This window comes from Buceros rhinoceros, unplaced genomic scaffold, assembly GCF_000710305.1.
Source record: "Buceros rhinoceros silvestris isolate BGI_N320 unplaced genomic scaffold, ASM71030v1 scaffold3487, whole genome shotgun sequence".
In the NCBI taxonomy this organism is placed as follows: Eukaryota; Metazoa; Chordata; class Aves; order Bucerotiformes; family Bucerotidae; genus Buceros; species Buceros rhinoceros.
Genome location: NW_010421431.1, coordinates 134,204 through 146,906, shown reverse-complemented (window position 1 = coordinate 146,906; position 12,703 = coordinate 134,204). Strand labels below are relative to the sequence as shown.

Sequence of the window (12,703 nt, the reverse complement as noted above, 5' to 3'; positions counted from 1 at the left end):
TGGATTGCTGACTGTGCACACTGCTTTGTTTCTTGCTTACTCCATGACTGTGTTTCAGCCTGTTCCAACTAGCACCCTCCAAGATGAAGCCTGGGTGTGGTTTGGGGATAGATCATGTCAGCGGCTTTTCCAAAAAGAGTTACAAAAAAGAACTTCAACAGCCTTGGCTCTCTCTGCTGCGCTCCACGACAATCCCACCCATTTTGTGCTGTCCCGTACAGCATCCTTAACCTTTTGTGTGCCATACACCAAGGCATGCAACACAAGTCCTTCACTTCCCTGCCATCAACACATTCTCCAATAACGCTCAACATGTCTCTTAAAATAAACATTTTGGCTGCTTAGACTTGAAAAAACATGCACAAAAATAACAGCATCTTGGGACACAGGAGAACAACAGGTTCAGTGGAGACCAGTGTTCAATACTATTTAGGTGAGCCCTGAGAATCAGCCTATTTTAGATGGGTCTGATCCTAATTAGGACAGACACAAAAGACTCTGTGCTCCAAAGCCGCCTTATTTACCAGTTAGAATAAAAAAAGCAGACAAGATGCATCCACATACCCTATAACAGGCAGGACCTTGGCGCCTACCCAAGTGCAGGGATTCACATGCAAGAAAAATACCCAGATCACCAGGATCGGGGACCTCAAAGGTGGATTACCACTTAGCCTTCACAGGCTGGTCCCTCCATCTTTTCCCCTAGAATCATTCTATGGCTGTACAAATAATCAAATATTTTAGATGGGAAAAAAAGAACCCCTAAGGCCCTGAAGCTTAAATCCCTGTACCAATGTGTACAAAAATGGGACCTGTTTAAAGATCACTTACTGGCATAAAGTAGAGCATTTCCTTCTCTCTGATTTTGACCAGAATCCTACTTCTGATCTGAAAGGCCTTTTGATAAAAATTAACAGCAAATAACAAGTTTCTGCAAGAAGTTTTCATTCTGTGAGAACATTCAGGACTAGCTTTACCTGGACTCGCTTACACGGACAGAAGATGTTGATGCTGATGAATTGCTGCTTTCAGCTATAAAATCTAATTACTCTCATTTTCTACAGCTGCCATTATTGTGTGGTGATGTGTTTGTCTTCCGACACCTCAGGGTGGAGGATGAAATTAATTTTCTACATTCACAGTGCCAGTGGGACAGTTTGAATAAGAAATGCTGCAGTAAGACCTGCATGACTATGTCCTCTGGCATGAATGATGAATCCAGGTCCTTTAAATCTTGTTTTCTAGCAACACGTACAGACTGGAAGCATTTCTTAAAAAATGTTATAGGAAAATTACACTAAAGTTAAGCCTATTTTGACAGATGAAAGAAATAAACTAGTTTATATTGCATGATTTCTAGCCTGTGCTCCTGAAACCTTTCCCTTCACTTTTACAGGCTGGCAGGGTCACTAATCCTACTCAATTTCAGTTTGTCAGTCAATAATCACCTACATGGCACTACATCTTCAGAAATGACAGCTGAGACAAGATCTGATGCACAGTCTTCCTTCCTCAATGCCTTCCTAAATACCAATCTGAGGTGGCTGAAAGGACTGAATACTTTTATGTCTGATAATGATATATTCACCAAGCTTGTCATAAAGAAGGTTTGGGGGAAGTTTACAACACTGCTATGAGGGAAATGTCTCTACTGCAATGGCAAAATGAAGTCATACAAAGCAGAACATTCCTCGCTATTGGACATTAATGAGAGTCAACACATTTTTTTTTTTGCTCTAAGGCATTTTAATTGTATCACAAGCAGAGGATGTCTAGCTTAAGAATGAATATTCAGTATCTGTAACAAAAGCGGAAACACTTGAGAGGGAAATGGTACCTTCCTGGCTTCCAGCTTGGTATGTAAATGTGCTACTCCTATGTAGCACAGTTGGCTAAATTGCAATCTGATGCCCAACAAATGTCTTTTCAGGCTATTATCATCTTATTAATTAGCTATTGTTTGCTAGCTTGGACTTTACGTTAAAAATTCCCAGAGCATAACTATTTCACTGCACTCTGCAGAGGGCTGTGAGAGCTCATCAGCTTTTATAGGGGTCATAGGGGTAGAAATAATTGTTGGGGTTTTTTTTGAGGAATAAGCAGAATTTCTCTCTTGCATGGGACAGGTGTAATCCCTGTTTATTAAAAATATAGAGAAAACATTTGCAAAATGGAAATTTAAAGAACAAGTACTGCGGCAGACAATAACTTTCCTGAGAAAGAATGAAACCATTGGTTCTAAAGGGCAGGCATCCATTTCACAAATTTTGTGACTGTCACCAGATCCTTTAGCTTGGTCTATTTCTGCATGGGGGGTGGGGGAAGAAACTGATTTTGCAGAGATGCAGAGATTTTTCTGAGCTACCTATGACAACCAGAAAACAATGTTTCACAGTTCCGAGAAAATCAAGCTGCTAATACTTCAAGTAAGTTTAATATATGCATCATGGCCTATTTTCAAGACTGCAGATTTATTTGTTTAAGTACCTAAATATCTTGAGGCAGCTCTGAGGCAGATGTTGAGCCGACAGCCTTGTCTGCCACACTGAGCCACCTCAAATACAAGCAGCCCAGCGAGAGTAGGGAGCAGGCTGCAATCCCTAGGAGGTATTTACCTTGAACACAACTGGGAACTGTGCTGGCAGAAATGCATTTAAAAGTAGTGGAGGCTCTGCCATAATATTTTGGAATTAAATCAAACAACATGTTGACTCTCTCCCGAGGGAATGTGATGTGATAAATCCATGATGCATTTCCTCATCAGAGCTATCTGTGCTGTGTTGGCTTTCACGAGAGCCAGGTTGCAGTGGGTGAAGCAATTTCCTGTACGCGTTTAGAAACCACTCCGCAATACTTCAGGGTGATAAAAGTTAGTTGAGTCAATGTGATTAGAGAGTTATCACCTCATTTTCACTGCATTTTTGCCATAATCCAAGAAGGAAGATTCATATATGTGCACTCGGGAATTCCAGGGGAGAAGTCCATAATACCAACTATCAGCTAATATTATGAGACATCTGAATTTTCTTGTACTTGCTTTCCTGCTTTTCTCAGGAGAAATTTGCCTAGTGCATGAGACCAAGACAAGACCCACCCAGGCTTGAATGCTGTATGCTACATTGATACAGTGCTACAGAAATCGCCAGGCACCCTTTCAAGGTGAGCTTGCTGTGGAGCTAAACATCTCCGTGTGATGCACTTCTGCCAGAGCTGAACAGGGCATACCTATGTGATGAAGTGCTCCTGAACGTGAGAAAAGAAGGTAAAGTCAGTCCCGAATACCTGAATGTATCTTAAGCACTAAGCAAAGAGAAATCAGAGCTGTAACTCAGAAGTCTAAGGGACGACAGGAAGAGTGATAGTAAATTTCCCTCTGCCTTGGCTTATAGGAAAAACACATCAAGTGTTATGTAAAAGTGTGAAGATCTCAAACCAATAAATGAAGCATTCAGTTATCCATTCCTGAAATTATTCTGACAAAAAGCAATCAATGCATTTGCTTTTCAGGCAGTACAGCATTGCAAGTTGGTTTGTCTGTCTGTCACCCATTGCTAGGCAGAATTCCTTTTACAGGGGTTTCTCATCCACAGAACAGGAAGTGCTAAGAATCTATCGGCGGTGGTACCATTAGAGCTGTAAGTATGAGACTCCCTCTTGTGATAAGTCCAAACTTATTTTCTGTGTGCTCAGTGACATCCCATTCAGTGTCTAAACACAGTCAGTGTAATACAAAAATGTCTCCTTAGGCATCAATAAAACTGAATGGGATTGAGTGTTGTAAACAACAAGACTTAATTCTCACTCACAGACATGGAAATTCTGTCAAAATTTTGTGGCTCTAGAGGAAATGCTGAGCACAACCTAAACATCTACATGAAACTGTTATGTTAGCAAGGTGAAGTCAGTCCAATTAAAAAAACACTACCACCTGAGACTGACATTTAAAATAGCAATCACAAGAGGCAAAACAAGTTTAATATATACGGTCTGGCAAAGCTGCATTCTGCTTCTTTAAGAATGTATTACATATTATGAGCACTCCTATTACAATTTTATTGCAATGTTCAAGGTGTACTCAGAAGATACTATTATTTTTTTTAAACATGGGTTTATTTGTTTGCATCTTATTTTACAGCCACTCTTCCAGCCTCTAGTTTAATTTCTAAAATTAAAGCTAGTGATATTTCCATATCAAAGTTTTAAATTAATTTCCTTTGTGGGACATGCCCCTTGATCTAAATACTTCATTTTAATTAGGACATTTAATTTTCTCTAATGGAATCAGGTTCCATTCACTTAATCCAAAACTACACTCTGAAAGAGTTTTAAGCAGTACAGTTTCTCATCGCAAGTCCTCCTAGGACTCGTCTGCATGAGATGATTACACCTACAGAGCTAAACGGATTTCAGATTGATCTTCTTACACCACCATCAAAATGTTACTGAAGTTAACCATACCTGGGTCTGCCCCACTTCTGGATTGGTTTTCTCGAACAGTTTTATTTTCCTAATGCAGATCAAGAATGTATAATAGAAAATTGGCTAATATTACAAATATGTGTTAGGATGAAAAAGCTAAATGAACTTTGTTCCCCTTCCAGAGCATGCATGTCTGGACACCCACAGCCTGGACTATGGCCACTTCCCACCACCATTTTTGTACAGCTTCCTTCTTCCCTTTGCCCTCTTCTCTACAGTGTGCCAGATCATGTCTTCTTCTCCTTAAGAGGACAGACAAGACATTTCCGAGGAAGACTTTGCATATTCTGGTTCCATGTTAGGATGACGTTCTGCCCCCATGCATGCAGAAAGACACACAGATAGGTCAGGGCAGAGATAAGCAGCGTACGGGCACAGACAGTGACAGGCATTCCCTTCCCTGACTGTAAGAGCTTAGTCTCTTCATGTAGAAGAAGTGTTTGCTCCAGGGAAGGTCTATCTTTATCAGTTCTGTTCATCTCATCAGGACAGAGAAATGCAATAAATATCATACATTATCATAAACTCCTTCAGCTCCGTGCTGACTACAGCTCTCACAATGCAGGGGCACAGCAACAAAGTGATTTTAAAAAACTGCATACCTTGAAGAATAGCCAGGCTGTCATCCATATGGCCATTTTTACAACCCAAAAGACATGCTTGTAGAGCTCAGTATTCACTACTCCAGGGTCTACTACGTTAGCAGTCACATGGCTTCCATTTGCAGTCAGAAGATGCTGTAGTCGATAGGTAAATAACACAAGGGCAAGTTTGCTTTGGGCATAGGCTCCATGGGGTGAATACGAACATCTGTATACAGGAGAGAAAGAGAGAAGGAGATGAACATAAAAATAATATCAGAAGGAAAAGAGAATTGCTCAAAAGCCAAATGTACTGCATTTTGCAATATTCAGCAAACAAACAGCTATATACTGAGTCATCAGAAGAAACAGCTTACCACTGGCAGGTGTGTTGTTTGCTGGAGTTCTGGTGATTATTCCATCAGACACCAAGTCTGATTTATGGTGGAAAAGAAGATTAAAATAATATTACATGGTACCTGCCAGAATCTCTATGTCAAGCTATTTAAACTTGAAATGCTGAGGCACCAATCTCCAGGACATCATCACCCAGAGGCCCTCAGACTATCCTCCCCTTCCTCACTGCCCTCTTCCCACACATACGTACCCTGTTCCCACCCAGTAAATCCATGCATGATCATACTTCTCCTGATTACTACTATTTGTGTTGAAGTAGGACATACTAATTTCTGACGAAGGCTCCTGTGCTGGTACAGTACAGATGAGTATGGCAGTCATTGCACCTGCCCCAGTGACACACCATGTCATGCACAACTAAAGAGTGGGTCAAAAGATGGGGCAAAGGAGAGCAGCTGCAAGTGTAACCACAGTTATGCCATATACAGCCTTTAGAGCAAAGATGGCTGGCTGGGTCTGTGCCAGAGAGGAGGTGAGATGAAGGCACACAGATACAGGCAAAATATCACCTGTTGAGATGCCTGTGCACCTCACTTATTTGGATGCTGAATCTGCCTTTCTTTCAAGTCAAACTTTCTAGGAACTGTTCATTTAGCTGGGTTTCACTGCATGCAGGCAGCAGTATATATATTTTTTAAAATAAGCAGGTTAGTTCCAGGTAAATTAGCAGGTATGTCGCTTAAAATGCTCCTTCTGACTGGGGCCTCAGCATCACTTCCACAAATTCCTATGCCATGACAACTCAGTCTTGTAGTTACTACAGCCTCTCATGTAACTTTTTCTGTGCATAGCAGAAACAAAGGCAATTCCTGGCATTACAGGCAGCTCATAGGCAAAGCAGGCAGGAGCCTAAAGCAACGGGCTCCTGGGGGCAGCAAAACAGCTCCACTCCCCATCCCCTTTGCCTCTGCCAGAGCCTGGGGAAGCAGAGCTGCTTGCTGCTGCTGCCAATGTGGAGCCAGGGTTTAGGGTCCGTGGGGCAGCAGCTGCTGCTGCTGGAGGGAGATAGAGAGGCACCCGTTCAGGAGCAGATCTCTCTTGCCCAGCTCTCTCCTTCCCCCTATAGTTGTTGTACTGCAGCTGTAGCTGCAGCTACAGCTCCATCCTCTACACCTTCACCCTTAGCGTAACAAATGCCCAGGCTGGGGATGTTCCTACTCTGCTGAAAAGCCTGCCTTCGTTTTTCTGTTGTTGTTACTATGTGCAAGGTTTTTTTCTTCTTGTTATCTCATTCTTGTTGAACACCTTATTTATAATACTCTATACACTTCACCACAGAAAGCCCTGGATGCTAGCAAGCAGGCTGGCTCTTTGCAGAAGTATAAGGCTACTGAAGCAATTTAACTATTTGTGTTATATCGATGGACTCAGAAACTTTGAGACACAATAGTAAATCATACAGCTCAGCTTTACAGTAAAAGACAATAAGATGAGCTCCAGCTCACCTCTTTTCTTTTTTTCTTCTTTTTTCTTCTTTTTTTTTTACCCCCTGCTCTATTCTTTTTCAAGCAAATTGCACAGGCTACAAAAGCATTATATGAAATAAGAGAGAATAAAAAAGTACAGCCAATCATAAACAGTCCTTGCTCCAACGGCCTGAGCTGTAAAGTGCTGGATAACGTAGCTCCATCATTATAAAGATATCACCTCTGCCTCGGGGTAAAATGGGCTATTTCAAGAATAAAGAACAATCACTGCATGAATATAAAAGTGACTTGGCATTAGTCAGGAAATTGCAGTTACATTTTAGATTCAGTAACGTCCCTGCTCACATCTGAGACACTCAAAATGTCACCTTATGCTTCATGCATATTTCAACCCTTTTAACTTGAAGGACCAGCTCCTCAGCAGCTACAAGCTTCCCTTGCACAGCCATGTAGGGCAGAGCTTGTGCCACCCATGGGAAGAAGCTCTCATCCAAAGCCACTGCCGGCAGCCAGCTGGCAGCCAACCCTCTCCATCGGTGCCACCATTCCTCCACCAGTGGAGAATGCAAGCTGGGGCACGGGACAAGCTTCCTGAGTTGAATTAGAGTGATCTCGTCTGGCAAGTGGCTTGCAGTGAAGCAAGGCTGGGTACTACTCTGACTTGTTCTGCCTGGGTCTAGTCTGGCCTTCAGTAACCTTCAGATACCAGGCACGAGGATGGTGAATGCTCCCCGTGACTTCCCATTCCCACATCTTGTGCGAGTTGTTTTGGCTTACCTTGTGGCAACGAAGCATGAACTACATGGGCCGGATCCTCAAACGCCTTGTACTTTGCATAGATATCTATGTCAGGGAAACATGAGTGCTGAGAAGATATAAAAAGCTATCCAATCAGTGAGGAAGCCTTTTATATCACAGTGCAGAGATGCAAATGATTTGCAAGGCAAAGGGGAATCAGATTTCAATAACATTCTATAGATGCGGAGGATATAAAATTGGATACACAGAGCAGACACTTTTGGCAGAACCCCTGCAATGATTACCTGCCCTCTTCCCATTTTCTCTGTGTGTGCTTTTTACTTTCAAGAATCTGACATCAAGGGACTACAAAGACAGAGGAATAACCTGTGATGCAGAACTGACAAGGATTTTCATTTAACAACTGTTTTGATTGTGAGACCCCATCTTATTAGAACCATGTTGTTTAAATGCCACGCTGGGGAAAAAAACCAACCAACCAACTAATCAACACTGGTTACTTGTCTCAATGGTTACATCTAGTCTCAATTTTACGTATCACAAAAAGAGCAGCACATAGGCTTTTGTACCTGTACCATGATTCCACCTCCCATGCACATACATGTAGAATCACAGAACAGTTTGGGCTGGGAGGGACTTTTAAAGATTATCTAGTCCAACCCCACTGACATGAGCAGGGACATCTTTCACTAGGTGGGGTTACTCAGAGGGGTTACTCAGAGCCCCATCCAACCTGGCCTTGAACACTTCCAGGGAGGGAACATCCATAACTTCTCTGGGTACCTGTTCCAGTGTCTCCCCAACCTCATTGTAAAACATTTCTCCCTTATGTCCAATCTAAGTCTACCCTCTTTCAGTTTAAAACTGTAAAATGTATTCCTCTTACACATGGAATTATCTGGCTTTAAAGCCTATGCATCTAAATCTAGCCTCTCTATGCACTCTATGTTCATATTCTACACTGCATGAAAGTATAACTGTATACTAAATAAAATAATATTGACATAATTTCCACATTGCTTTAATTTTCTGGAGCCTCTAAAAGTTTTCTGAAATGAAAGTGCATACAAGATGCCAACCAAAGCAGAACACAGCTTACCAGCTAACAGTGCTGGCACACCAGTGCACATGAGATGTCTGTGACACTCGGACTCCTGAGGACACAGGGTACCCATGCTTCACAGCAAGGCAGGCAGACCCTCAAGCAGAGAAACTCTACGTCCTAACGAGGTGGCCAGCCAAGCGAAAAGACTGGTAGCTCCCAGTTCCCGGTGGTATATGCACGTGCTGGCCAGCTGGCTGGAGAGGTAGGAGGTACTGTGTTTGACTGCCCAGGGATCTGTCCTAATCAGCACGGCCCACCAGGCTCGAGCTATGCCAGACAGTCCGTGCTGTGGTATGGCAAGCCTGTGCAAAGTCAGCAGCTAGGAAAAGTGGAGCAAGCACTTGGTGGGAAGAAGTCCAGTGGGGAGGAGAGGCGTGCCTGGCATCAGTAGCTTGGAGAAGTTCATGCTCACCCACTCACTGGAGTGGGGCTCACTGCGGACGACTCTTTCTACCACGGAAAACAGTCTTCCCTGAAGGATGCCCCTTCACAGCATTTTGCTGATCCGGTGCTGATGAAATAGGGCGATTCTCAATTCACTAAATGGAATCTACAGGAGGACTTAAGGCAGACCAAATTTAATTAGCTGCTTTGAAATGAGAGCAGCAATATACAAGACATTCTCCTTCCTTTTAAGATAATGTTTTATTAATCCTATATTGATGAATAAAGGATCAGGATAAGACAAGCTATGCATTTTCTGTTCGATTAATTTTTAGCAGAAATTCTTATTTTTGGCTTAAGATTTTTTGCAACATAGACTGACAAGTTTGAGTTGTCATTACAAAAATTAAGAAGGAGAACAGAAAGGGATTGTTCTGCATTTTTACCAAAACAAGTAAATATTGAGTTCTGAGTGCCTTGTGGTATGTTGATTTTTTTTTCCTTTTCCCTCAGAATCTGATTTTATCACCCATCTCCACGGTGCTGTCTCCAGCAGCCGTGTCCCTAGCATGCATGTATTTGTAAAAAGCAGTGAGGAGCCAAATTTCAAACTAGAGCCTGCAGTGGCTAATGAGGTGTTTAAATATGGACTCAGCTGCTATCCAAGTTTGAAAACTGGATGGATCCACATATAGGAGTTCCCTTGGCAGCCAGTCGTACTCTCGTTTCTTTTCTGGCTGGCTTTGGTTAGCCTGCATTCTGGAGAAGAATCCCATTTACATCCAGTGATACCATGTTTAGGGACGAGCATTAAGTCAGCTGAGGGTACCCACTGAGCAATATAAACCAAAATTGCTGCTTGGCACAGACCACTTCCTCCACACCTCCTGTGCACAGCTTTTTCTCTTTCATTAACGGCTGTTGCTCCACTCACGTGGAGGAAGCGGATACAGACCGACTGAAAGAAGGGTGCAGTGGCAGCATCCTTTCCCTTCCCCACCACCTCTGGCTTCAACAAAGGCTCAGAGGACCTGTGACTGTACTGACTGATGCACGGCTACGTTTAACCTGGCTGGTGCTAGCAGTGAAGTTTTACTGATGTGGACTTCTTTCACACCATACTTGTCTTGCACATGTCATCCTCCCCTCACCCACCACCACGCTCCTCAATTTCCAGCGTGTTAATTTGCCTGGAGGGCAGAGTGCACTAAGATCACGCTGCAGAACAACCCGATTGCTGTGTGCTCCATGAAAAGACAAGTGATGCAAAACGTGGGTGACATGCTGGGGTTTTTAATGAAAGGCCACACAAAATTTCAATATATGCCTTAGGATGAATCAGTGAATTAAACAAAACACAGACTTGCTGTATTGAAATGACTAAAGTTTCCTAATGATTTATGTATTAATCTTGCAATGCATCATCACCATTGAGTAGTCACGAATATAAAAGATTATTACTAAACACGAAGCTTTCACAGCCTTAAATTTTCTTTCTGCAGGGAATGCAGCACAAGAGTTTTCAAGATTTTTGACAGATTTTGCAGTTTATTTTGAAGCAGCTACAGATACACATTGCAGAATACAGTTATCTCTTTTCTGGTTATCATAAGCAGGTTTTTTTTCTCTTTTTCTATGACAAAACAAAGCCTGAGTCCTAAATATTGCTTATTAGATTTAAGCAGACTGCTTGACAGTACTACATATATTTTTCCCATGAACACATGAACAAACTGAGATTTCCCCTCAACAGAAAAAAAAAAAAAGCAGAGATGCAGAAGAGACAAAGCTGGAGAAATTAGAATACATGTATTACCACTGAAAACTAATAATTTGCTAATTGAAAGAAACAAGCATATGCATTAGCAAAGCAAAACTAAATTATAAATTATTAACCTATCTACTTATTCAGATGTCATTACAGTTGTATTTTGTACAGTAGCTGTCCTGTTACGAACTACTACTGTAGGCTGTGCTACAGTCATCCATTTCCAGGTATTTTGGGTATTCGCTGTACAACTACGCTTCATATACATTTATTTCATATGCTTGACATGTAGCCTTTAAAAAAAAATATAAATATGTACGTATAACAGCTAAGGTGGCCTTAACATACCTGTATGTATTTGAACTGGGATACACTGACAGCTACGATTTGAGTGAATAAGGACTTGAGCATTATTAGGGACTCCTGAAGTGCCCTCAAAACCCTATGATGGGTATGTTGGAAAGGAAAGCTTCAAGTCTGATAGAGGAAATTAGTGGTTCTACCCAAGCTGAAAAGCAAATCCTTCATATCCTAGTTAGTCACACAGGGGTTACTTAAGCAGCCAGAGGCAGGTGGCACTTTCATAGGAGTCCATTTTGCCCTTTCATTCTGATCCACAGACAGACAAACACATCTCAGAGCTTCCCCCTCTTCCTGCAGCGAGCCACTCAGTGCCATGTGCTGCTCACACACAGCTCTGACCAAAACTGGGCTTTCTCACACACCTTTCAGCAGTGGTTTTCTTCTTAAAATTAGAGGATAAACTTAAGGGTAGAAGCTCAGAGGTGGGAGATGCTCGTTCTCTCTCTAAGAGGCAAAATATTGGGGATGGTCTCAGTAGCTGATCTTTCCACAAGTCTGTGACTCCTGCCTTGTGCTTAATCTGCAACTCAGTAGGAGGCACAAGCTGAAAGGTGGGTTGTGGTGTGTTTTTTTTAAAGCCATGCTCCCCAATTTCCAGCACGTCACTGCATAAATAGGTACCACTCAGTGACTAGCCCCTTGTATATGCTTGTAGGAAATGCAATGCAGAGGGAACAAAAATTAACCTACTGTCTTTGTAGCACTAAACTTAGTGAAGGAATCTGGAAAGTCTTTATTATAAAAGCATTTATGAAAGGCAAAATAAGCAGGGGCTTGTAATCCTGGGCATTACTGTCATCCCAATGGAATCAATGCATCATTTTTTCATTTGGCTGATCCCTCCTCCTAATGGCTGAAGGTGAGATGTCAAGAGCTCTCTTGTTCTGCTGGTTGCCCTGTTGTGTGCAGCTCCATTGCTGTGTGCTCAGCACAGTTCTCAGCTGTATGAAACACAGACTCAAAGACTGGTCGTCTCAAAGTCTCACCAGACTCAGTATCACAAAACCCTCTAATTTTTCTGTTTGTGTACAATTGGTGTTAATTTCAAATGTTTTTGATGATTTTAAATATTGATGGCAAGTTCAAGTTGTAATTACTGTAATTCCGTTCTCCCAGAAAATATTTCTTTTTATAAGGAATGATATAAATTGCCTCTTCTGAAGCATCATTTTTCTACAGTCGGTTCATATGACGCAGTGTTAAGTACTTGCTAATATTTGAAGTGGTATTTGAGCATAATGGTATCCCTTCCTTCAATTAAAAATCTCCATCAAACAAATGAATGATTAAATAAATAGAAGCAAGCAAGGCTTTTCATTGCTGCAGCCAAGAAACAGATTAAGGCTCCAAGACCTACATTCTGTGTCCTCATTACAGTTTGGAATGATGGGGAAACATCATGGACACGTTTCTTTTCATA

At 41.9% G+C, this 12,703-nt stretch overlaps 1 protein-coding gene across 1 annotated transcript in view; it reads right to left on the bottom strand.

Moving 5' to 3' along the window:
- Positions 1 to 5,081: 5,081 nt before the first annotated feature.
- DHRSX (dehydrogenase/reductase (SDR family) X-linked) overlaps positions 5,082 to 12,703 on the bottom strand; it is a gene marked incomplete at its 3' end in the record, with an annotated part of 119,494 nt that continues 111,872 nt past the window's right edge. Inside the window, exon 6 of the mRNA XM_010139651.1 lies at positions 5,082 to 5,289. Coding sequence (XP_010137953.1) covers positions 5,082 to 5,289 — 208 coding nt within the window. The remainder of the gene's footprint in view (positions 5,290 to 12,703) is intronic.